Source organism: Phasianus colchicus, chromosome 3, assembly GCF_987193195.1.
Source record: "Phasianus colchicus chromosome 3, bPhaCol1.hap1.1, whole genome shotgun sequence".
Lineage (NCBI taxonomy): Eukaryota > Metazoa > Chordata > Aves > Galliformes > Phasianidae > Phasianus > Phasianus colchicus.
This window is the reverse complement of record NC_143438.1, coordinates 87,256,467-87,282,534: the sequence shown is the minus strand read 5'-3', so window position 1 is coordinate 87,282,534 and position 26,068 is coordinate 87,256,467. Positions and strand designations below refer to the sequence as shown.

General features: G+C 41.7%; 1 protein-coding gene across 2 annotated transcripts in view; it reads left to right on the top strand.

Moving 5' to 3' along the window:
* The first annotated feature begins 830 nt into the window (after positions 1–830).
* NDRG1 (N-myc downstream regulated 1) overlaps positions 831–26,068 on the top strand; it is a 41,030-nt gene continuing 15,792 nt past the window's right edge. Inside the window, exons 1-4 of one of the 2 annotated variants that reach the window (XM_031591247.2) lie at positions 831–990; positions 16,988–17,066; positions 19,121–19,237; positions 19,330–19,365. In XM_031591247.2, the coding sequence (XP_031447107.1) occupies positions 17,004–17,066; positions 19,121–19,237; positions 19,330–19,365 (216 nt within the window). In that variant the 5' untranslated portion in view covers positions 831–990; positions 16,988–17,003. The remainder of the gene's footprint in view (positions 991–16,987; positions 17,067–19,120; positions 19,238–19,329; positions 19,366–26,068) is intronic. The other variant, XM_031591248.2, reaches the window with a different exon arrangement.

The following is a 26,068-nucleotide window of genomic DNA, read 5'->3' as shown; positions in this document are numbered from 1 at the left end:
TCACAGCAGTCTGTCATAGAAGAGTGGCTGTTATGTGAAATCACACATATGGAGCTAAGTGTGCTTTACAGAAAGTCGGAAAAGCAGAGCAGGCTGTCACAATTCAACCTGCCCCTTTGCGGGTGGTTACACAGCAGATCTGTGTATATAGAGATACTCTTTACTCAGCAGGCTAGGGCCTCTTTTTGGAATAAGCGATTAGCTGCGCTTCTTGCCAAAGAGCTGTTCTCTGGGAAACTCGCACAGCACTTGTTGCACCCGCTGCACCCTCTGAACTTCATTAGAAATGTATGACAGCGTTATTTTGTTTCTACTGAAAGCAGCATTCAGTCCTCGTGGCCATGTTAATGTGTAAGTTTCGCAATTCAGAATTTGGTAAGCAGGCTTATCTTTATATAGTAGCACACACACAGCCATGATTTTGATCCCCTGTACGAGGATCCCCCTCCCCCGTTGCAGTCCTTTGCTCAGCCTTTCCCAGGAATGCTACTCTTCGGGTCTTTGGGAAAACCTCTTGTGCAAACTCGCCTCTCCTCATTGAATTGTGTGAAACTCTTTTCCGGCACGGTAAACACTTCGTGAAGCAGGGCAGGTCTTAGCCATTCACTGCACCCAAATCTTCCCCGGGAGAGAGACGTAGAAATTAGTCTCCTCCCGGCTGGGCTGCTCGAAGGATGAGAGGGGACCCGGGTTACTGGTGGAGGGGCGGTGCTCCCACTCGAGATGTAGGAACCCGGTACAGATCTGGCAGCCGGGGTGTTGACATCCACAAGCGGCGGGAAGGCACTGGGACGCTGAGACGGGCGGGCGGAGCCCCGAAACGGGTGGCGGCCCGCCCCGTGCGGCCGCAGGGAAGGCACGGACAACAGCGGCGGAGGGCAGCGCCTCCCGGCGGGCGGGGCGAGGGCTATAAATCCACCCCGCGGGCGCAGACGGGTGGCGGTCGGAGCGCGGCGGTTGCAGCGCGCGGAGAGCGGCTCTTGGGGGCAGGTAGGGGCGGATCTATCTATCTATCTATCTATCTATCTATCTATCTATCTATCTATCTATCTATCTATCTATCTATTTGTCTGTCTGTCTGTCTGTCAGTCTTTCTGCCCGTTAGTCCGTTCGTCCATCCATCCATCCCAGTTAACCATCCGTCCAGCCATCCACTTAACTTCCCTCATGAGCCTTGCAGCTAAGCCCATTCTAAGGGTCTAGCATTGCATCATCCTCTCCTTTTCTTTCTTCTTTCTTATTTTCTTGGTGTTATTTTTTCTTTCTCTTCTTCTTTCTTTTTTTTTCTCTTTCTCCCTCTCTCTCCCCTCTCTCTTTTTTTTTTTTTTTTCCCTCTTTTTCTTTCTTTTTCCTCTTTTTCTACCCCCTTCTTCCAAGCAGGTTTTTCTAGCTGCTGGCGAAGAGAGTGGAGGTGTGGCAGGGGCTGCAGGCTGGCAGCCCAGCCGTGCCCCAGCCCTACCAGCGGCGGGGGCAGCTGCTGGATGCTGCTGTCACGGTTGAGGCTCCCGTGGCAGCAGCGGGCTGGGCTGGTAAACAGCTGTGAAACGAAAGCGCATACTTTATTACGGAAGTTGACTACTGGTGCTTGTTGCTCTTGTCTCTGTGCCGTCGCAGCTTCACGTTGTATTTGCAGCAGATGATAGACTTGATTGACATCCAGATTTTCCCTGACAGTGGTTTCAGTGGGGTTACCATCTTCATATGTTCTGCTGTGTGCAATTAATTGTAAGCCCTTTCAGGCACTGCTCAGTTTCAGGGCACTTGAGTGTAGTGTTTGTAGCAGAGGCAGTCTGTGTCCTGGATCTGGTGAAAGAGATTTCACTCTGCAGCGAGGATGTTTTGGTTAGTGCTTCCTATTCAGTTATGGTTTATGGTTTCCCTATGAAACACTTGCAATTTTGCAAGTGTTACCGCTGTCTTACCCACTGTTTTATGAAGCCTCTCATGTCCAGTTTTTCATCCCATCCCCAGACTCGCTGGGGATTAGTTTTAGGCTCCAGATAGAGATATTTACCAGCTGTGTTATTTTATTCTTTTTTCCTGACTTGGCTATTTAAATGAGACCTATGTTTTGAACCTTGAAAGTGCAATAGTAGAGGCATGGAAGAGATCAGTGACAACCTGAAGCTTTCTATCCAGATATTGTGCTAGGTTTCACACTGCTTTGACTTCGTCTGACTTTTTGTCCTTTTTTTTTTTTTTTTAATTCAAGTGTGTCAAAAATATACAGCTGCTGATAAGCACACCATTTGGTGCAAGCAATGGAAATAGCCTTTAAAAATTTCTTTAAACAAGAAATACTTACACACGTGTAAGCCTGCCTTGCTGTTTTTAGTCTTGGCTGTTACAGGCATAATTTACAGCAAAGCTTTGGCTGGCAGCAAAGTTTGTGCAGTTTGAACTTGGCTCTGGGAGCATGTTTTTAAAAACCTTGTGTTTTCTTATCCAAAGTCTAACAGTTTGACAGAGTGACTGTGTTCTTACCACAAGTACTGGAGTCAACAGAGAGCAGCTAATACTGTACTCTGTCCCATGTACAGCAAGAGCTTAATGACTGTGGATGAAATGTAGAACAGGAGTAGATGCAGCAAAAAAATAAAATCTTCCAAAGTGTTTGTATGATCTCGGCCAAAGCGAGTGTACCTCCTTTGGTAAACGTAAAAGGAGAACTGGTTTCAACGGACGAAGAGAAGGCCGAGGTACTGAATGAGTTCTTTGCCTCGGTCTTCACTGGCAGCCAGGACTCCAGTACTCCTTCCGTCCCTGAGCCCTGCATCCCTACACCTCTGGGTGGGGACTGGGGTGGTAAATCCCCCCCTGCTGTGAGGACAGAGCAGGTCCGAGACCGCCTCATGAGACTGAATGTGTACAAGTCTATGGGGCCGGATGGCATGCATCCCAGGGTTCTGAAGGAGCTGGCTGAGGTGGTTGCCGAGCCGCTCTCCATCATATTTGAGAAGTCGTGGCTGTCTGGTGTGGTCCCGGATGACTGGAGGAAGGGTCACGTCACTCCCATTTACAAGAAAGGGAGCAAGGAGGACCCTGGGAACTACAGGCCGGTGAGTCTCACCTCTGTGCCTGGGAAGATCATGGAACAGATCATCCTGGATGACATGCTTGATCACATGAGGAAAGGGCGTGTGATCCATGACAGCCAGCACGGCTTCACCAGAGGAAGGTCATGCTTGACCAATCTGGTGGCCTTTTATGATGGAGTGACGGCATCGGTGGACAAGGGAAAGGCGACCGATGTCATTTACCTGGACTTGAGCAAGGCCTTTGACATGGTCCCCCACCACATCCTTCTCTCCAAACTGGAGGGATGTGGATTTGATGGGTGGACCACTCGATGGATAAGAAACTGGTTGAAAGGCCGCAGACAGAGGGTGATCATCAATGGCTCTATGTCCAGGTGGAGGCTGGTAACGAGCGGCGTCCCCCAGGGGTCTGTCTTGGGACCGGTGCTCTTTAACATCTTTATCAATGACATTGATGACGGAATTGAGTGCACCCTCAGCAAGTTTGCTGACGACACCAAGCTGAGTGGTGTGGTTGACACAGTTGAAGGACGGGATGCCATTCAGAGGGACCTCGAGAGGCTAGAAAGGTGGGCCCGGGTGAACCTGATGAGGTTCAACACTGCAAAGTGCAGAGTTTTGCACTTGGGCCGGAGGAATCCCAGGCATCCCTACAGACTGGAAGGAGAGGTCCTTGAGAGCAGCCCTGTGGAGAAGGACCTGGGGGTCTTGGTAGACGAAAAACTTAACATGAGCCAGCAGTGTGCCCTTGCGGCTCGGAAGGCAAATGGGATCCTGGGCTCCATCAGAAGAGGGGTGGCCAGCAGGGACAGAGAGGTGATTGTTCCCCTCTACTCTGCTCTTGTGAGGCCCCATCTGGAATACTGCGTCCAGGTCTGGAGCCCCCAGTACAAGAAAGACAGGGAGCTGTTGGAGAGGGTCCAGAGGAGGGCCACAAAGATGATCAGGGGACTGGAGCACCTCCCCTATGAGGACAGGCTGAGGGAGCTGGGCTTGTTCAGCCTGGAGAAAAGAAGGCTGCGGGGTGACCTCATTGCAGCCTTTCAGTACATAAAGGGAGCCTACAAAGAGGAGGGGAATCAACTCTTTGAAAGGGTGAGTGACAGCAGGACAAGGGGAAATGGTTTTAAGCTGAGGGAAGGGAGATTTAGGTTGGATGTCAGGGGGAAATTCTTTACGGAGAGAGTGGTGAGGTACTGGAACAGGCTGCCCAGGGAGGTTGTGGATGCCCCGTCCCTGGAGGTGTTCAAAGCCAGATTGGATGGGGCCCTGGGCAGTCTGGTCTAGCATTAGGTGGAATGGTGGTGGCCCTGCATGTGGCAGGGGGGTTGGAGATTCATGATCCTTGAGGTCCCTTCCAACCCTGGCAATTCTGTGATTCTGTGATTCTGTGATCTCCTGAGTACTAATAAGCACTGGGACATTCAAGAAGAATAATTCATCATCCTCCTGGATTCAGGAGGAACTGGTGTGTCATTGGACATACAGAGGTATCTGGAAATCACTTGTACAGTGAAAACAGTTTTTAATGTAGTGATGAGAGACTTCTTAGGAGGTGTATGGTTTCTGAACCTGATATTTTTCAGCGTAAATGGAACAGATGCAGTGGCATAACACTTTGAGGAACTGCAGGCTGCAGCTTCTGAATGTGAATTCCTTGAGCTGCTGTTAGGTAGACAAGGGATGGGCTGGGCTTCAACTTGAAAACTTTGAACCCAAACATCAACATTAAGTGAACTGAGAGATGAAATAATTCCTTGCAATTGGGCATACTCTGGAATAGCTGGCCTAAAACCAAGCTTGTGGAGGGGGATCCAGGTTTTGCCAAGCTGGGATTTTTTGTTTATTTCTCTTCAGAAAATAGATTTATATACTGGTGCCCTTCATTCATTGGTCACTTCACTCAAAGTGGCAGCAGGATAGAGATGTCAGGCTGTTAGGTGCCCACGGAATTTGACAACAGCACAAGAAATGGTGTGGGTGTCCCTGCTGAGGGAGCACTGCCACATGTGCATGCTGCTGTTTGCAAACCAGCACCTTCACCACCTAAAACCTCCTTAAGTTGTGCTGTTTCTCCCCTGCTCAATGGTGGTTTTTTGTTCTTGCCAAAATAGGAAGAGAGGCTAAAGCCATGACAGATTATTTGAGTAGATCAGAAGAATGCTCAGTGAGAACAGTGGGATTCCCCAGTTTTCTTTGCTCCCAGGGGGAATATTCTATATTTTGAGTTTTCCTCTTGACACTATGACAGCTATATAGGAATATCACAGTGCACCTTGGGAAGCAGTTTGGCATGGGAGCCTGGTCATTAAAAATATTTCTAAACCAGATGAGTAATTTGTTCTTGCAGTTCAGATGGGATTAACAATGAACTGATGTGAGAAAAACTATTTGACTCAAATTGTTAAACCAAAGTGATGAATTTGTTTGAGTGAAGTACAACATGCATCTTCTCATGGCCAGATTAAGGGATTTTGGCAAACTTTGAACTTCCCACAGAAAACACTGTTCTTTCACTTAACCTTATTAGAGCTGTGTTGCACTAAATGTGCAGTGTAAATGTAATGAGATGTTTCCTGCATTTATTGCCTCAAAATGGACAGAGTGAAAGAAATGGGTGAAAGAAGAGGGTGAAACTGGCTTGAAGTTCTTTGGAAAGAAGATGACTGGGAACAGTAAAATTCTCAAAAATAATACAAACTCTAATTATAATAGTTCAACAGCATTTACATCATGCATACAGCTGGAAGCTTAGAGCAGCAAAAGCCCTTTTGCTGTCAGGGAAAATACGGCCTGGGAAAGTAGTGTCCTGTATTAGTTAAATCCCAGCAGTATTCAGCAGCAGTGACTTTGTCTTGTTGCTCTGATTTGACCACTGGAAAGGAAAACTGCAGGAAACAGGAGATGATGGCAGGTGCAGGAGCTGCTTGATATGAATAATGATGAAATCATGGAATCATACAATCACCAAGGTTGGAAAAGACCTCTGAGGTCATCCTGTCCAACCGTCTACCAATCACCAATACTTCCCAATAAACCATGTCCCTCAGTTGATTCTTGAGACCAAGCGAGACTTCCAGCTGACAGACTTTGTTTGCTTCTGACTTAGAAATCTCACAGAAGTACAGAGGAGCACACTCTGTCCTATCAGTGATGCTGTTTCTCCAAACAAATGGTATTATATGTAGATATCCCTTCAGCTTCTGCTTTTAGGTGAGCATTGGTAAGTCTAACTATGCAGAAAGGTGCATCCCTGTCACCTTCTTGGTGGAGAAGTTCTAGACTTAGACATGGGGATCTCCAGCAGATCAAGGAAGCAGCAGTTGTCCCTGTGCTATCTGTCAAGAACTGTGTCTAAAAAGTGGTGAATATATGACTTTCTAGTACTGGAAAGTCATGGGAAATATTCAGAAACTGTTTAAAAGGCTTTGAATATGGAATTCCTGTTTTCAGCTTTGGTAATGTGTGTCGCTACTGATTATTAAAAAGCTGGGTTAGGCCTCTTGGAAATCAATGGCTATTGAACTTGTTTCTCTCAAATGGTGATGTTTTTTCCTATCTGTGTCACTTCCAGAGCTCTGGGTAACTTCAGTGGGGCCAGTCAGCGGGAGGTAATCCCTATTGTTAATTCACTTTGACTATGGAGTTGGAATAGCAGTAACAAACCATTCATAGCTTCTCACAGACAGGTGATCATGTATCATTAAAGTGTTATGACATAATTAAACTCAATTCAGAGCATCTGTGGGAATCACAGTACCATTATTCATATTATATCAAAGTACCATTATTTGCCAAGTGATTAAACTCAAAAAGTGCTTAGAGAGTAAAGCCTGCAATTATTCAAGTTTCAGACTCAAATGTGCAAGCTCCTATGTTAGCAGTGGGGGAGATGAGTTTAGTTTTACTTTTAGCTAAGAGCTGATGCAGGATCAGGCCTGCTTTGATTCCAAACTGGCATGGGAGTGTTGTCTTTGGATGGCACCCAGCAGTTTGTTGTCAACGGGATGTTCTCCATCCAGCAGAGCTCCACGGTGTGCGTGTGGATGCACAACCGGACAGCTTGTACTGATGAAATTTTCCACAGCTACATCTGTTTGTATGAAGCAGGATGTATGTCAGTTTTACTGCTCTAATTTTGTGTGGCTGATCACGTTTCCTATGTTTCTTTTGGGTTTTGTGCTACTTCCTTTCAGTTAATTGTCACAATTTTAATATATCTTTTTCATCTGTCAGTCAGTTTTTTTTCTCTTTATAGATGGAAGTTGATCCATGCAGATCTTCCTTTTCAAGTCCTGTTTTTAAAATTGGATATTCAATACTTTTCCAAGCCTTTAACTGTCTACTTCCTCTCTGATTTAAGTATAGCATCAAAAGTATAGCTTTTGTTCCTTCTTTCCTACCATGCCTAAGACCAGTCTGTTAGTACTGTATTGGTGATGTAGAACTTAATGGAAAGAGCAAACCTTAGAAGTTAGCGCAGCATGAAAATCTAATTAATTAAAACAATTTTTTTTCCGTGTTCTTTCAAGGTTCTCCTGGTGTTTTCTTGTTGCTGTTGTTTGTTTGGTTTGGCATTTATTTATTTACTGAATCAATTACTTAGTTATTTGTCTCCTGGCCATTTCACCACTCTTATGACTTAATTTCTCTCTAGAAATTCTGATGTTTAGGAAGAAAAAGTAAGTGATAGGGATCTTAACTGTAATACCCCTGAAGAAGATTCTGTCGACCATAATCATAGAATCATTTGAGTTGGAAGGGACCCTTAAACTTCATCTAGTCCAACTCCCCTGCAGTGAACAGTCATCCCTACAGTTAAGTCAAGCTAGATGGAAGAGCTGGTGTTCAAAGCTTAAGACATGTAATATATTTTATGTACAGGAGTGTATTTAATTGTAGGCACAAGGTATAGCAGAAATGTAGTTAGGAAAGTAGAATAAAGCATTTAAAGGAAATCTTATTCGTTAGCAGAGTAAGCAGGCATCCAGATAGGAAATGCAATATTAGAGGAAGGAAGGATTGCTCTTGTGAGGTTTTTGGTTTAACTTCCTTTGGGAAGCTTGTGTGCACCTAGTCAAGCTAATGATGTCATTTTCTTTCTGCTAGGATTCCTGAGTGCTCTAAATATACTTTGTATATATTGTATGTAACATTTCCCTGATAAATTTTAGGATGTGTTTATATCCTTTGACCAATTGGAACTGTATTGGATTATGTGATTGTTCTGTGAAATACAGGCATTGCTGGATTTCATGATGGCACTTTATATTTTGACATGTTTAAAAAGTATTTTATTTAAGAACATCATACATTTTTTTCTCTCTCGTAGAACATACTGCATTTTTTTTACATCATGTGTAAAATCCCAATTATGAACTGCAGTGTGTGCCTGGGTAACCCCAGCCTCTCTTATAACGAAAGTCTGGAAAGTGATAACTTATAATTCACTACTTGATGCAGTAGATGCTGACTTGGAGTATGGATGGACAAGGTATTGCAAAACGTTATCTGAGGATAAAGAATTGCTTTTTCATCATCCTGATGGAATTGGGAAGTTCTTATTGTAAGAAACAAAGAGTATTCCAGCACTTGATGGTGCTATCTTTGGTACAAACCCACTGACCTCTTACCTTGTGATACAGGCAACGGTGTGTACAGCCTTAGGAAGATTATTTTGTATCTCTAGATGTTGAGATTTGTACACAACATTGCTGTTATCCAGATCTAACCCGGAATAGTTCAGTGTGTGCTAACGCTTAAATGTGAATAACTTTATAATGGGAATTTCCTGGGAAGAATGAAAGTTGTGTCCTTAACACTATGACCATTTGTGCAAAGTTCCAGTCCTGGTTAAGTTCAAGAATGCTAAAGTTCTTTCTAGAAAAGGGGACTGAAAGCTTGCAGGAACAAAAAGATAACCATAAATTATACTTTTCTACTAAAAAACAAACAGAAACCATTGGACACTTGTCATGGAAAACTTCATCCCAGACATTTTGGCAAGGATTATAGAGAACTTATAATAGCAACGAGCGAGCAATTTTAATAGCTGGTAGAACAAGTTGTCTGTGAACTCAGAAGCTGTAACCCATATAGTATAACCCAATGAATAAATGTAAATTGAAACACATCAACAACCTTTGCCATGTTGTTTTGTAATTCGATTACTTGTATTTGCAATATCAGCATGAAAATGCAAATTAAATAAAAAGAAATTATTATGTGTTTGTAAGGGCGCTGCAGCTTAGAGCCCAATAACATTCTTCATCTCTGAGTATACTATGAGCATGTCCCTTCTGGAATAATCTCATCGTGTTTTTGCCTCTAACTTGCACAGAACCACCCACTTTTTGAAGTAGTTGCAGCTGGGCAGAAGCTATGAACTGTTAAAGCATGGCAGATTGAAAATAGGAGGGGGTGGGGAGCATAGCCTGACACTGGTGAGCTGCAGGAACAATAGATTGTTTCTTGTCTGTTTAGACTGCAATCTTTGTGGCAGAAGCCGTCTCTTTCCATGCAATGAAATGCTAAATATGTCTTTGCAGTTTTCATTTTTGAATCCACCCCCAAAGCCCAGCTTAGTGCCAAGGTGTCGGGGTTTGTACTTTGCCTTTAATTTTAATCTTTGCTTAAGACCTTTCTGTTTGCCCTCATCTCAAGGAGGAGAGTAGGGAGGGTGTGGGGAAGAATGCTGAGAGAGTGCTAGGAGTGCTTGGACAGTGAGAGGAGACACGCTGGCCTGGTGGTGTGAGAGAACAAGACTTGGAAAACATCTGCTTGCTCTTTGATTTTTTCACTCTTTGGTGCCACTACTAATGACCCGGAGTTGTTTAAAGCAAAACTTTGGCAGTAGAACAAATGAGCATAGTGAATTTCTAAGTAAATTCCAGCTGCCACTTAGATGTTGAATTTCTTCTCACCAAGGCCCTGGGCTCCCCTACTGGTAGACCACCCAATGGATAAGAAACTAGTTGAAAGGCCACAGGCAGAGGGTGGTGATTAATGGTTCTATGTCCAGGTGGAGGCTGGTAATGACCGATGTTCCACAGGGGTCTGTCTTGGGAACCGGTGCTCTTTAACATCTTTATCAATGACATCGACGAAGGAATAGACTGCACCCTCAGCAAGTTTGCTGACGACACCAAGCTGAGTGGTGCGGTTGACAGGATGCCATTCAGAAGGACCTCAACAGGCTTGAAAGGTGGGCCCGGGTGAACCTAATGAGGTTCAGTATAGCAAAGTGCAAGGTTTTGCACTTGGGCCAGAGGAATCCATACAGACTGCAAGGAGAAGACCTTGAGAGCAGCCTGCAGAGAAGGACCTGGGGGTCCCAATGGATGAAAAGCTTAACATGAGCCAGCACTGTGCTCTTGCAGTTCGGAAAGCAAGTGGTATCGTGGGCTCCATCAGAAGAGGGGTGGCCAGCAGGGACAGGGAGGTGATTGTTCCCCTCTACTCTGCTCTTGCGAGGCCCCATCTGAAGTACTGTGTCCAGGTCTGGAGCCCCCAGTAGAAGAAAGACAGGGAGCTGTTGGAGAGGGTCCAGAGGAGAGCCACAAAGATGATCAGGGGGCTGGAGCACCTTGCCTACGAAGATAGGCTGAGGGAGGTGGACTTGTTCAACCTGGAGAAAAGAAGGCTGTGGGGTGACTTCATTGCAGCCTTTCAGAAGCTAAAGGGAGCCTACAAACAGGAGGAGAAACAACTCTTTGGAAGGGTAGACAACAGAAGGACAAGGTGAAATGGTTTTAAGTTGAGTAGGGAAGAGTTAGATTGGATGTCAGGGGGAAGTTCTTTATTATGAGAGTGGTGAGGTACTGGAACAGGCTGCCCAGAGAGGTTGTGGATGCCCCGTCCCTGGAGGTGTTCAAGGCCAGATTGGATGGGGCCCTGGGCAGCCTGGTCTAGTATTAAATGGGGAGGTTGGTGACCCTGCCTGTGGCAGGGGGGTTGGAGATTCACAATCTTTGAGGTCCCTTCTAACCCTGGTGATTCTGTGATTCTGTGATACTGCTACACTGGGCCACCACACTCTGCAGGGAGTGTTTGCTGCCATGTCAGCACTGAACAGTGGCTGCTTGAGGAGGTGGGTGGGGATAACAGCATTGTTTGGAGCTAAAAAAACTATTTAGTGCTAATGGCAAAAGCACGAGTATTTTTAAGCTTTTTGGAAAAAGAAATCACATTATTGGAGATTTTACTTTCCACTAAGATTTCCACCAATTTCAGATGCTAAAGAAACATTAATTTCTGGGTCTGTAGTCTATCTTTCCCAGACTCATGCTATTATACTTTAGATTATATTGGAATTGCTGCAATAGGAGAAAAATAAAAACACAATAAAAACATGAAGACATGGCAGGCTCTCCACTTCTCTGCCAACTATTTCCCATTATATTGTGGAGGAGGTAGGGGTGTTCATCATAGGAAAAAAAGAAATGGGAGACATGGACTTTAATTAGCACTGCCACCTTTTGTGATGCTAGATTTTACTCCCAAGAAGCATGGTTGGACCCCAGGCCTTTCAAGAAACATTCTTCATTGCATCCCACAGACAGAATATTGTGAAAACAATGTTGCAACAGTTCTGTCCAATTTACTCAATATCTGTGGGATAGAGAGAGGGTTTGCTTCCAGTTCCCTTTGCTTTGATGCTACCACCAATGCTCAGCTGCCAGAGTGTATCATGCGTGTGAAGAGGAACCAGCCCTGGTCTGAGGAATTGGCAGTGTAAGGGCTCTGTCTAATCCCAGAGTGATTGTAGCAGAGCAGCTCTGCAATGGTGCCAGCCACACAAGGGAAACAGACAGAACAAAAGGACTGGAGACAAGCCTTGAGATCTTTGTTTTCATACCAACAGTGGTATGATGGAACCATAGGGAACACTGCGGTGCTTCACCTGGAGCCCAGCAGACCCACTGCTGGCTCCATCATCATGGTCGTATCCTTGTGGCTAAACTCGGCTGTTACTTGGCATGAGACTCAAACTTTTGGCTGAAACATCTCAGTTTCCTAATCAGATTGATTAGTGCATGACATAAATCTCAATTTTAGAATGTCTAAAACTTTAAGCCCTAATTATTTTTGGCTTTGAGAACTGCTGTTATGATCCATTATGCTATTAAGAACCAATTTTTTTCAGACTTAAGCTTTATTTTCTACTAAAGCATGATTGTGGACTAACTTCAAAAGGAGTTGGAAGGGAATAAAGCCAAATAAAGCAACAAAAACCATAAGGATCAGAGATGCTCTGTGCTTTAAGAAGGGTAAGAAGTGATGCACAGAATATCTATGAACCCGAGTGCACCCTGCCATTCTGAGGCAGCATAATTGTTTCAGATTCCTGGTATTATTTAATTAAAAAATACACATTTTTGATAGGAGATTTTAAGCAATGTAAGGTTACCTGGTTATTAACAGTTAGCTGAAAATCAAGAGGCTGATGTAGTAACCAAAGGCTAAGGAAAAGTATCATGTCCTAAGTAGGTGAGAGTCTTCAACTTTTGACACTTGCTATTCAGTTTAGTTAGATGCTATGTAACTGCCAAGTCATGTGTTTTTAAAAGGGGAAGAGCTCTGAAAGAGTCACTTCTGTTAAAACCTTTTCTGGATTTATTGTGTGAAACTATGTCAGAGAAAATCAGTAATTCACACAGTGCACAATGGACCTTGTGACACCAGTGCCTGTAACAAAGAATAGCTTAAAGAGGGCATAGTGTGGGCAGATGCTTATGCATGAACACTTTTGGATGCTTGCAAGATGATTAATTTCAAAGCTAATCATAAAGAGGAAGATTAAATTTGTAACATTTGTTATGAAATATCTGAAATGCAAACCGCATTTATGACACCGTGGAGCATAACCATGCACTGCTGCTATTAAGAGAAGTCCATGTGTCTCTGTGTAACAGAGATGTTTGTGGTGTTTTTTCCAAGTTCCACTCCAGCTTATAGAGACCATATATTTTTTTTCTTTTAAGTTAATCAGACTAGCTTACAGCATTTACTGTTAATCACTGGGAAAACTCTATTTGGCTATATATAAGGTTATCAACACTGTTTGAACATCACAGTAAGTTTTTTTGCCTTGTTGTTAGTGGCCTCAGCTGCTTGGTTATTTGTTTGGATGTGATAGGTATCATTGCTAGTGAACTTTTACTGAGCTCTGGAGATGTTAGCCCTCTCCCTCCTTGCTCCAGCTTTGCTTGTTCATGAACTCTTGAGCTGCTACTGAATAACAGAGCCACACATTTGTAGAATGGCTTGGGTTGGAGGGAACCTCAAAGATCATCTAGTTTGAGCCCTCTCCCACGGACAAGATTATTAACCCCTAAATCAGACACTACATCAGGTTTCTCAGGGCTTCATCCAACCTGGCCTTGAACACCTCCAAGAATGAATTCCTACCTGGGTAATCCTCCAGGGATAATTCCTACCTGCTTTGGTGCCTGCGCTCTTAGGACACATGGGGCTTTCAGAGTGATGTGGCCGGCCTGGAAATGGCTCCAACATGTGGCCCCAGGGTCTAGTCTTCCATGGTTCCTCTCTGCCCAAAGAGAGCAACACCAGAGCTTCGGAGCCATGATCTTCAGTGTTCAAGGACTTTTCCCTTTTCTCTTTGCCCTTAAATCCTCTCAAGTATTTAGTTCCACATTTAAAGTGACTGCTGTCCCTCCTGCTTGCTCAACTTGTGGTGGAAATGCTGTCAGGCTGTTCTGGTGAGGTTAAGTTCTTATATGTCAGTATTATATCTCAAAAGAAGAATAATATCTACTGCCAATGTTTAAGCAAACTGTTTTGAGGAAATTGCCTTCTTTATGAAGCATTTAGCAAGGAGTCTTTTCCTGTTTTTGTTCTCCATGATACCATGTAAATAAAGAAAGGTTGGGCTTGAGTGCAGAGGTAAATCCTGTCGTGCTTGCAGTGTTTCGCTAGGCGCTCATGGGCATGAGACCATCCTGCTTGGCAGTGCACCCTGTCTCATGAACCTGGACATCCTTGTGGGTGTCTTCAGCAGAATAAAGTTTGAAGCAAGGTAGGATCATAATCATTTGAGTTTGAAAGGACCTTAAAAGGTCATCTGGTCCTACTCCCCTTCAGTGATCAGGGACATCTACAGCTAGATCAGGCTGCTTAGAGCCCCATTCAGCCTGGTATCCAGTGTCTCTAGGAATGAGACATTCATCACCTCTCTGGGCAACCTGCTCCAATGCCTCACCACCCTTATCGTAAAAAAAAATTCCTTATATCCACTCTAAATCTCCTTTTAGTTAGAAGCCACTTCCACTTGTTTCGTCAAGGTATATTGGAACTTGTTTGGTTTCTGTATTTGGAATGAATTAAATCACATATATAATGATTATCTAGTTGGTTGGTATGTGTGATTGCATCACTGCTGGTGTCTGAGGATGGATATGCTGATGTGTGGTTTCTTAGCTCCTTTTTTGGGATCCCTCTTCTAAAAAACCAGAATGCTTTGTCAGCTGAAAACTTTTATTTCCTCTTACTCAAAAAAAATGATTGCTTTACAACTTAAAACTGTAAGGTGCATCTGCAGTGGATTCAGTTGATAGCTGATATAGTGGGAGTCTGCTGCATAGATGTGATTTGTCCAAGAGGGAAGAACTTGGAAACTTGTGCAGGCTGAGTTGGCCAAATGGAGTGAAAAAAACTTGTTTTTCTCTGAGTTGGCAACTTTACTCTATTGCATGTAGACATAAATGAACTTTGTATTATGAATACTTTGTATTATGAATACTTATGAATATGGGACCCAGAGCTTGTAAATGTCTATTTGAAAACATAATGTAGCTTGAAGGCCTGGTATCATTCCAAAAGTGAGAACGTGGTGCACATTGGGCTTTTGTTCAGCAGACTTGATGGCAGTAGTGTAATCTGCTGGTCAGCACTTCCTAATGTTGGTTCTTTCGGAAACATAGAGCAACAACTTTGAACTATTATGAAAACAGGATTGTTTTTTAAGGCTATAAAAGACATCCATGTTGTTCTTTTTGGCACAGATTTTTGGTCATTTGTAGTCAATGCTCTGACTCCCTGAAAACCCAAAGCTGTCCTGGGTAAACAACTTTCTTCCACGAGTGCTAGCTGTGGCTTTGTTCCCTGAGCCACTTACTGGAAAACTGCAGGGAGCCTGGCTTCTTACTTTCCTCCTGTATAGGGAAAACATGGAAAATCCCTTGTATTTCTAGCCTTCCAGATTGCATGTAAATATTTTCAGCTTTTATTTTCCTTTTCTGCCGCACAGAGTTGCTAACTGTGTAGAATGGCACATTGCACAGATGGCTGTAATTTCAAAAATATGTAATTGTTTCTAAAACGTCACTTTCAGTTGCTTGGCAAACTTGATTTTGCTTGTTCTTAACGATTAAGATCTTTACAGAAAAAACTGGAGAAAGAGGGTGAGTTAGAGTGACTGCTGGGGAATTAACTGTTTTAACTATTCTGACTGCTTAAGTAGCTTTGGTATCTTCTTGTAAACTTGGATTACAAATTACTGGGAATGGGAAACAAGAACAGGAGGTTTAGACTGAAATATATATATATATATATATATATAGTAAGTGTAGTGAAACATTGGCACAGGTTGCCCAGAGAGGTAGTAGATGCCCCATCCCCAGAGACATTCAAGGTCAGGCTGGATGGGGCTCCCAGCAACCTGTAGGTGTGCCTGTTCATTGCAGGGGAGCTAGTCTGAGTGACCTTATAAGTCCCTGCCAACATAAATGGTTCTTTGATTCTATATAACAATTCTGCTTTTGCTCCCATGACTCGAGTTGTGAAGTTGTATACCCACGAAGCACTTCTCTAAACTTCAAATCCACTCTGCCAAAATTTCCATCCAGCTGTATAGCTTCCAAGAAGGTTTCCTAAAATCTGAAGTCATTTACACATATATATAAATGCCAGCATTTATTTGACATTATCTTACTTAATCAGTGTTTGCCATTTCATAGCTTCCTGCTGTGGTCACTCATCAGGGCTTCAGAGGGAGCAACCCCTGGCACTTTGTCTCCATGGAGAGAATGAAATATTCTGTTTTCTAGCTCCCGGTTTGGACTAATCTATTCACCAAAGTGAAGTACAGCTTGGTCAGTATGCAGACAGTGTGTTGCACCTGCAGAAAGATCTGCTGTACATCTTGTCTCAGCACTCATGCTCTGGGGATCCAGCAGCTGTTTCCAATCCGTGTGCCCAATTAGGTTGGGCAGTGTGATGCTGTGCCTTTACTAGAGCAGAATGCAGCAATCTTCTTCCCTACTATGATAGTTCTGAAACTTTTTATTGCATAAGCTGCATTGGTGTACAATTAAAGGCATGTTTTACTTGGTGCATGGTAATGCTTGAGTTGTTCAAATCAAAGAAGGTGTTCCTGTTTCAATTTTACTCTTGGTAAAAGAGTAAAATGGTACCTGTGAGCATCTAATTTAGTTTGTTTAAAGCAGAGATCCTGGAGAGGGAGCCTTTATGTAAACAGAAAGAATATTTAATCTAACTTCAAGAGAAGATGTTTGTGTAGATTAGGTTATGCCTCCTTTCACATGTGAAATGAGAGTTTTCATGTGATTGAATACTGCAAGAATCATTTAATACCCTGAGTTGTAAGGGACCCATAAGGATCATCGAGTCCAACTCCAGTTGTGCTGGTCCTTGCCTTACTTCCTTCAGCATCCTCTGTTCTGAAGCTGCCAAACCTTTGTTTTGATCTCACAGCCTTAACATTTCTTTAATCTCGTGTTGTATGGGTGTGTGTACATAAATAAATCAGGAGATGTTTTACAGGAGATTCATAACCCTCTTGCAAAGCTGTGTTAAAATATAACCTGAGACATCAGATCATTGGGGGTGGTGGAGGGGGAGGACCTTTATTTGCCTCTGTATTTAATCTTTGATGCAAGCTGAAAACAAATATTTCTTCATCTTCACAGATATCAGCTACTGACCATGTCAACAGAGTTCCAGGATGCTCACCTTGCAGAGGTGAAACCTCTGGTGGAGAAGGAGGAGGTAATTATCTTAAACATTTTTAAAGCTTTTGTGTCTTTTTTCAGGATTCCTCTCGCAACTGTGCATGTATTCTTAATTCTAACAAGCTGTATGGAAAGACACATGAGAAACTGGTGGTGCAATAATAATGGTTTTTGTTAATAAGGCAAAATTGAGTTTTAATTATTGCTCTGGTTTTGTGCTTCTTTAATTCTGATCTATTGTGAACACATATATATATATATATATATTTTTTTTTCCTGAATAGTTACAGTTCTGGGTTTATTTTGAACAGTTCCAATTGGACAAACTCAAGTAGATTTACCTATTCCTATAGACTTTTCAGTGCAGAGTTTCAAACTTTGCTCTATCCTCTGCCTTTCATGGAGGAGCAGATATGCAGAGGGAGTCTTTACGTTGCTCTTGGTAGTTCTGGGTCCAAAGGTATGACTGCCCCATTGTGTCTGCTCAGGTTGCCCTATGACTGCAGCATAAAACCATTTTCAGCCTTTTGTTTTTTTTGCTTAACTCTGTTGTGCTTCTTTGCATTTGTTTTTGCACTGTTTTTCTCCAAATCTCTTCCCACAGCATCTAGGGTCAGTGTCTGTCACTGATCAATGGTGCTCCTACCCTGTGCATGTTCATTGCAAATAATTCATTGGAATATTCAAACAAACTTGCTGCTTTGTTTCTTGAATCAAGGCTAAGATTTTTCTTTCACTTTCCCCAGTGATTGTCATTCTTGACACATGGTGACATTTTCTTCTAGTTTTCTACATGGACATTCCTCATTGCTTTATTTGCTACTTTCATTTTTTATTCTCTATTTCTTTTTGAGTAAACACTTCAAGAAATTATTTCCACTTACAAATGTAATGAAATGTCTAGAGAAAATTTAAACACAGTTCCTGTGCCAAGGACATTGCATGAAAGCAGGGCTTTCAGGAACTAAGATTCTTTTCTAATGCCAATGTTGTTCAATAGCAGCAAAACGAAACAGAAGTTCTCTGGTTACTGAAATGTTTCTGCTTCAGAGTTCAGAAATGTCTTACACTGAAGAACTTCCAGGATTTCTGCAGCATGTAGATGAAAATTTGCTAATCTTGACAAGGAGCCTCGTGTGCTTTTATTCACAGTTGCCTTAATTTTCATCAGTGTGGGGAAAGTAGCAGAGTTAATCTGGTTTGATCACCTGTTAGGCTATTCTTATCAAAAATGGAGGAAGGTTTTTTATAGTGTTTAGAGAAAGTGGAAAAATGATTGCCTCAGAGGACACTCAGCATATGCTAGGGTTAGTGGTGGAGATTGGCATTGAGTGAGCGGTGCTCTCTGGAGTCTAATCGTGGCTTCCTGCATACTAGGCTTCTTTCTACAGCCAATTCTTCATTCCTGAGTGGTGATGGGGCCCTATTTCATACACTGTCTAGATGGTTGCTGTATCTACATGCACCCTCAATCTATAGACCACTTGGAAACACGAGTGTTTGAAATTACTATGTTTAAAAGGCCATGAGTCCAATAGTACAGATCAAAAGATTGTCTAAGGTTAAAAACATAGTCTGTAAAGAGTGAACTTTAAATCTTGGACTCAGGCTGGTGTAAATCGATTTCCACAAATTCATCAGCTCTTCACACACCTGTCTGCATGCACATCACACTCCTTAATTACCTAAAGATCACAGCTTTAGCGTTACATCACAATTGTGGTATGGACTGCAAAGTTTAGAAGTCCATCCTCTAGATGGTATTACCCAAGACAGAGTTGTATTACTTCTGGTATCTTCTATCCTTCATTTAAATGATTTATAAGGGATTTTAGGACTGCATGATCTCCTTGTCAGGCTCCTAAACTTTGCTTTTTATTTCTGTACTTCTCTCTCAAGCTTTGACTTCCCTGTCACACTGCAGTGTAACAAGTGCCAGCTTGACTGCTCTTCCTACTCTGTGCATCTCCCTCAATGTAACTGACTTCTTCCAAGTTTTCTAATAGCTAGCAATGTCTTGAAGATGTGTCTTCTTTTGAGGTTATGGAGATGAGAAGGATGTCACCTTATCTTTTTCTGATGTTAATGTAGGAGATGCAGAGGAGCTTGTCAGTAATAGCAATGGCTAGACATAGGAGTGAACATTTAGACATTCGGCAATATTCAAGAAATGAAGGAAACGGGAAAGAGCTCTCCACTGGAGAACCAGTGAGTCAGAACATGTATCTCAGTACACATACAAGTGCAGAAGTTTTAACTGCAAAAGTTACCTGACTTAATATCCTATTATCTCTTCACAGGCTATCACTCGCCTCCTTCCAGACTTCGATGTTCAGGTCAGTGAAGCTATACTTCTGTTGTTTTTCTTTTTTTCTTTAGTAAAAGGGAAAACAAAGAAATAGGATCAGAAATGAGTGACTGCTCACAAAAAATGCTGTAGTTGTGAGAAAGAGCCTGAATGGGGCTCTTACACTATTTTGTGAAGGGGACTGCAGGAGGTCTTTTCAACCTAAAGCTGGGAAAAAATCATCCAAAAGAATGAGTTGCAAGAAGCTCTGTTTTTGCTAAAAGAAAGATCCTTCAGCTGTGGTAGCAAAAGCAAAATGCACTCCTCCCACATGAACATGCAGTTTCCCCAATTAATTTCCTTTCATTAGCAGTGTGTGTGCATTTCCTCTGAGGAAATGTCCCACTTGGTGTAACCCATTATGCCATTAAAAGTTTCCAGAATATTTGTGAAGCCTGGGAAGCAGGGGAAGGCAGTAAGCAATCAATTTTATCTGTACGAAGTGTGATGGCACTTTCCATATATTTATTTACACCCTGCACACAATTGTGCATGAAGTATACTGCCAGGTCCAACGGTGCCTTTCCATTTTTCTCATGTGTTGTGTGTTTGAGAGGTGACTTTGTAATTCTCTTTCCTCCTCTTTTGAATGATTTGATCTCCATGTGCTGTTATGACTGAATTTTGTTCTTGATGGCTCTTAAGCTACAACTAAGGAAATCAGTGCTGGAGTCAGGTTGGGTTGGACTGGGAGAGAGAACAGTGAGTGTGCACCTGCCTCAACAAAAAGAGTGAGCAGTGCATTCCCATTGCTGAGAAGAAGGAGTATGAGTCAGAGACTGAGGCTTGCCAGGTGTCTTGTTTATATCAAAGACGTTTAATGAGAGAGGTAGATCATGAAGGAATAAGGGAAGCTATTGAGTTTTTTTAGTCTCTTGTATGTGCAAGAGGAGGCTCTTGAAAAATAATCCTGTTGAATTCTGCAACATCTTGCACTTTGTTTTCACTTCTTTATATTTTATTAAGTGCTTTGCAAATTGGTTAGAAATCCAGCAGAAACGTTGCTGTCACCTCCCTGGAAACCAGTTATTACAAACAACTCACCCTCTTTCAGCAGCTCTTAATTTTTTAGCAAGAATGTAGTTCATATTAGTCCCACATCTTCTCCTTCACTCTTTCTAATGTTGAAATCCACTGCCTGAAGTCTTGATAGATATAAGTTAAACTTCTCATCATCAGACTTTCTACAGGTCTGTGCACAGCATGGGAGAAGCTTGTTGTTTGAGCCAAGAATGATCACTTGTTCTAAATAAATCTGAATCCCAGATTAAATCTGTGAATAGGAATACTGCACCATTTTGATTAAAAATCATGAGGTGACCCATATTTTATTTCTATTCTTGGAATAAATTTGCTTGGCTTGTAAACAGTGTGTATATATAGGTTTTTAACTTGCAAGATCAAATTCTCTAAGCCATTTTGTTGGATTTTTCCCATGTTTTGGATTAACTGTCACTAATCCAGGCCAGTGGTTCTTGTCATTTAGCCCTGTTCTGCCATCTCTTTCTTTTTTTAATGATGTTCCTTTCTTAGACTTTAATCTTCGATTGTTCTAGTTCAAGGAAGCAAAATGTGGGAAAACAACCTCAATCCCTTGTTTTAAGAACTGCTGCTGGAAAGGAGACTTTGCTTTGGTACTTAAAACCACAAGAACCCTACCTATGCATCTTCAAGTTCCTTTGTGGTTGATCTGTGAAGAAAGATGGTTTGAAGCTGTTTTGAGAACCTCGATGACTTAATTTATTCAAGAGGTTCTGGAAGATCCAGGTCACTCAGAGCTGACAATGAAGCTCACATGTGCCCTTAGTGTGTGACCTGTCCCATAAGCATGTTTAGGAAAAGGAGGCATCTAGCTAAGAAAGGATCCCAGGACTCAGCAGGATACTTCTTTAGTGCCCATGTGTCTGTATAGGGATTTGACAGTTCTCTATATCACTGTCCTTTTTCACAGACAATTTATACAGTGTTCAGTTAATAACTTCATTTCTGTCATCACTGAAAAGTAGTGGCTGCCCGTGATGTGTATTTGTTCCAAGAAGAAATTTCATCTAGCTACTCAGATTTGGAAAGAAGCTCTTACTTCACAGGCTGTTTTTGACAAACTTTCCATTTTTGAAGTGACCCACTATATAGCAGAATATCATCTTCCAAATTGCAAGATCTGTGTGTGGTTATTCTCTGGAGAAAAGGCCTAAATGGAGTTGGACTTGATGATCCTTATGGGTTTGTTCCAACTCAGTATATCCAATGATTAAATGATTCTGTGAGTTACTGGGAGTTGGCCAAGACCTGAGTTGAACGGAAGAACTGACGACTCTGAACTCCCACCACTCCATACTGTCTGTATTTCTGTCTGTGGTGCATACCTGAAGATATAAGTTAAGTTATGCCTCCCAAGAAGGTGACTGTTCCCTCACCAAACCTGTTTTAGCACAGTTCAAGATAAGTTGGTGCAGGGCAGCGTGCCCTGTGCTGCTTTATGTTGGCTGAATGCCCAACGTGCTTTTATTATATTTGCAGTTGAGTGCATTGGCCTATTCTTTTACCTGTTAACATTGGAGTCCAGGGAAAACTGTCTCCCTGCTGCTGTATACATTCCTGTGGCTCTATACTTCAGAAATGAGCAGTCTGCCGGAACACTGCTTTCTCAGTAACAAAGCAAAACTTTCCGAGCTGTGCAGAAGCTGTAGGTGGCAGAGAAGAGCTTGTCCTGTGTAATTCAGGGCTCATGGCATGAAAATTTACAAGCATGCAAGAATCCCTTTTTCTTGCCTGGGGAGAGGGAATGAGCCACCATGGATGCAATGGGAGACAAACCAGCATTATAAGTGATGGAGTGCATTGAGGCCTTTGCAGTTTGTTAGATGAGGGTTTCCTTTTAGGTCTATGAAGGATAGTGTAGGAGACAGTTGAGTTTTTGTGCTTTTGCAGAGCACTGTCACTCAGTGCTGTCTGGACTAGGAAGAATCCCCAGGGAGGAACTATCACAATCATCAGCTTCAGTCCTGTACCAAAGTTTTTGTTACTTGTGTAACAGGTACATATAGAAGCAAGCTGAAAAATGGTGCAAATTCCACCTTAGCAGAATCACTTGTTTTAAATCTAAAAGTCCACAATACTTTAAGCACCCAGCTCACAACCTGAACTGGGGAAGTGTAGTACTGCTAATTTCAAATAGATGTCCCAATAAAAAAGAAAAAAAAAAAAGATGAAGAAGAAGAAGGAAAAGCGAAAGGGGAAAAAGTGGGCATCGGATTTTTAGCATAACAGAGGATGAACTGAAATAATTATTTTAGTGTAGAAGAAGATAAGGGAAAAATAACTGAAGTAGGGTAAGGAGGATTTGAAACATAACATTGCAATACTGTATTAATAGCTTAAATGCTTTTCATCTGCAACATATGAAGGGAAAAAGTGAAAAATAGCATAAGCAGGTATTAGTATATTAACTTTCTTAAGTAATATGTACTTAAAATACACTGTCTCAGAGCAATTTTTGAAAGAGGTCTGAAGATTTTCCCTCAATTCTGCCATAAGGTAAGAGAGATGTATTTTATTAGTAAGATATAATATAAATTAAATAAAAGCATGAGACAACAATTGGGAACTAAGTATATCTGAAAGCCTTAAAATAATCTTGGTGGAAGATAATATTTTACTTAAAATACAAAATGCATTGTTTTTTGCAAAGTGGGCAATGTCTCCATAGTTTTCCCTTTTAGATAGCACAGATGGTTTGGTTGCATATTCAGAAAACAAACAAACAAACAAACAAAAAAAAACCTGTTCATAAACATATTGCTCATTCTATGTGTTTATCTGCCGGGATAGAGAAAGGAAGGAGTAAATGAACTGTGTTACTGTGTTGCCTCCCTCTTATAGACCCATAACAGCATGTCAAAAAATATCATTTTGACCCAGAGAAAAAGAAAATCTCCCATAGAAGAGAACTCCCTTTAAACCCAGATAGTCTGTCTTAAATTGCGTGTATCGTAGGTATTTTTTGTGTATATTTTAGAGCACTAAAGAAAGACTGCACCTCTGTTAAAGTGAGATGTGAACAGATGGCATGCTTGTCTTTATCCTTCTATCGGATTAGTGTACCTTGGATGTTTTTCTAAGATAGTGTTTTAATACAAATCAGTTGGTTGAAGAGCCTCTTACTACAATGTTGACGTTGATTGGGGTGTGCTGCCATCTGTTTTCAGTGCGCTGCTTTTTGAAAACATCCATGCCGACATCACGTAGACAAATCTCTTGATCTTTAATAGGATCAGCAGGGCTGTTGAGTTTTTGGCTTGGCATCACTAAAGAAACAAGTTTAAATTGTTTTTTAGCAGAAAATTTGGGCCATTTTTCCTTAAGAATTAACACTAATGGAGAACAGTGCAACACTATTACTATTGCATCACGAGAGCCTTATTGTGAAGATAGTGAGGAATTAAACTAATAGTTGAACTGATGGTGACTTTTGCCAGTAATTAGATGTGTGGTCTCCCATCACCTCTGAACTATTTTTAGTTGACACTGAGTTTGAACTAGACTCAGGATTCCAGTTGAGAATAATTAGCAGTGGAGGTCAGTGGGGTGGGCAGGTTCAAGTGTCTGGCTTTGTCACAAACAGATTTTTTCTATCCTGCACAAAGGATAAAGAAGCTAAGGCTTGAAAGGTGGTCTCTCCTAGGAAAGTGTTCTGGGCTCTTAAGTGCTATTGTTGAGAAGGTCTAGTGATAAAACCCGGTGATAGAGAATGCTGTTGTTCTCTAACTGAAAAAGGAGACTATCTTTCACATGAAGGTGTGTTACTCACTACTGGTGCTAAAATTCCCAACCTATCAATTCTTATGCCCTCTATTGAGAATAATCTAAATGCAGAAGGAAGGCAGAATGTGGAAAATATTAATTACTATTGTAGTTAAGTTCTATCTCTTACTATTGCAAATCTCTCCTCTGTATAATTAAATAATTAATAGACATACAACACTCTACTTTTGCTAAAAGTAAAATTTAATTTTCAGGTGAGTGATACTGAAATATTTTAGACTAAGTGTTGCTTATGATATTTGGAAAATACAAGACTTTTAACACTTAAAAAGTCAGACATTGTTGCGTTGCTGTGCAGAATCATTCTCATTTACATGAAGTTTGTAATTTATTTTTGTTCTTCATGAAAGCTTTATTCTTGCCTTATAGTAAAGAACTTGCTCCTAATTTTATGTAGAACTGTTTGGGGTGGGTCAGCACCTCAAATTAATCTATATTTACCAAAGCCTAATTGAAACATCACCAGAAAATACTATGCTAATCACTAGTTCCCAGGTTTGAAAGTTGGCAACTGGTACATTGTGTGACAGAGTTCATCTTTGATGTCTGAGCTCTACAGAATAAGCACTTCTCCTGGTCAAACCTGACTCAAATCCTATTTAAGAATGACGTCCTCCTGAGTTAGTCTGTTCTGGGTTTTCCGGCTGGGCACTGTGGGTGTCATAAGCCTATGCAGAAAAGCAGCCTCTCCATATAACCCAGTTTCCTACTTGGGGAAAGTAGGAACCAGCTCCTGTCCTCTCTCTGCTTGCTGGATTTATCACCCTGTTTTGCCTAAAGATGGTACTGGATGTGGAAGACACAGCATACCTGCTAAATAATGCAGTGAGTATGCAGAGGAAATAACCTCTAAGGGGAACAGAAAAGCTGAAAAGTGGTGTTTCAGTGTAGTGTAGTTCAGACAGCAGAGAGGCTCTCCTTGTATTTGGGTGCAGGGGGTGGTCTTGATTTGTTGGTGTGATTATAGCTGATGTAAATTGCAAGGAAAATAGGTGAAATGCAGAATGGTGCTGCTTAGCATCCTTGTGTTCAACAAAACGCATAGTAAATTTGACATAGGAAATTACTGAGCCGTTATTTAGATTGAATTAATTCATCAGATCTCAGAAGCTTCTGGATTTTGCTCTGAAAAGGTTTCTGCTGGAGCTGTATGCTCCTAATTTCTACAGCATAATTTGTAGTAGGTTTAATTTAATTTAACTTGGATTTTGCCTCTGGGCATTGTTGCAAAGAGTAAATAAAGCCAGGCAGGAGCAGTATGCTGTACTGAATGACATGGATGTCTGTATCCTATGCAGAAAATATTCTTATGAAATATTAAAGCTGGTCACTAACTGCATACTGCTTTGATTCCATGAGAGTAACTGTAGATAGAAAATAACTGTTGTTCTGTAATTCCCCTTACATACATTGTCAGGCTAACAAATTGTTTATGTCTATCTTAAGTGCAAGTGTGAAAGAAACAAAAACTGTTCCATACATTGAGGACGTTGGTGTAAACTAAGTTTCATTTATCCAAAATAGGCATCTAGCAAATGAGATGGTAATGAAGGGGTCTCTGATTTGATAATAAAGGTGTTTTAAACTCATTAAATAGTACAAAATCCAGTTATGTCAGATAATAGCAATGGGTTGTTTAAGCTTGTTTCTGTGATAATCACCACAACATTGTTGTTGCCATATTACTGTCTTGCAAATTTCATTCAGTTGAGTTTGTGCTTAGATTTAAGCAATAGAAAACCATAAAGCTAACATGTAGCTGCCATATTTACTGCAGAAAGCTGCTGTAATCGCAAGGTCCTGCAGTGTGATAAGTGTTTATGGTGAATTAAGCCAATTAATGGAGTGCTTTTTAGGGGAACATTAGC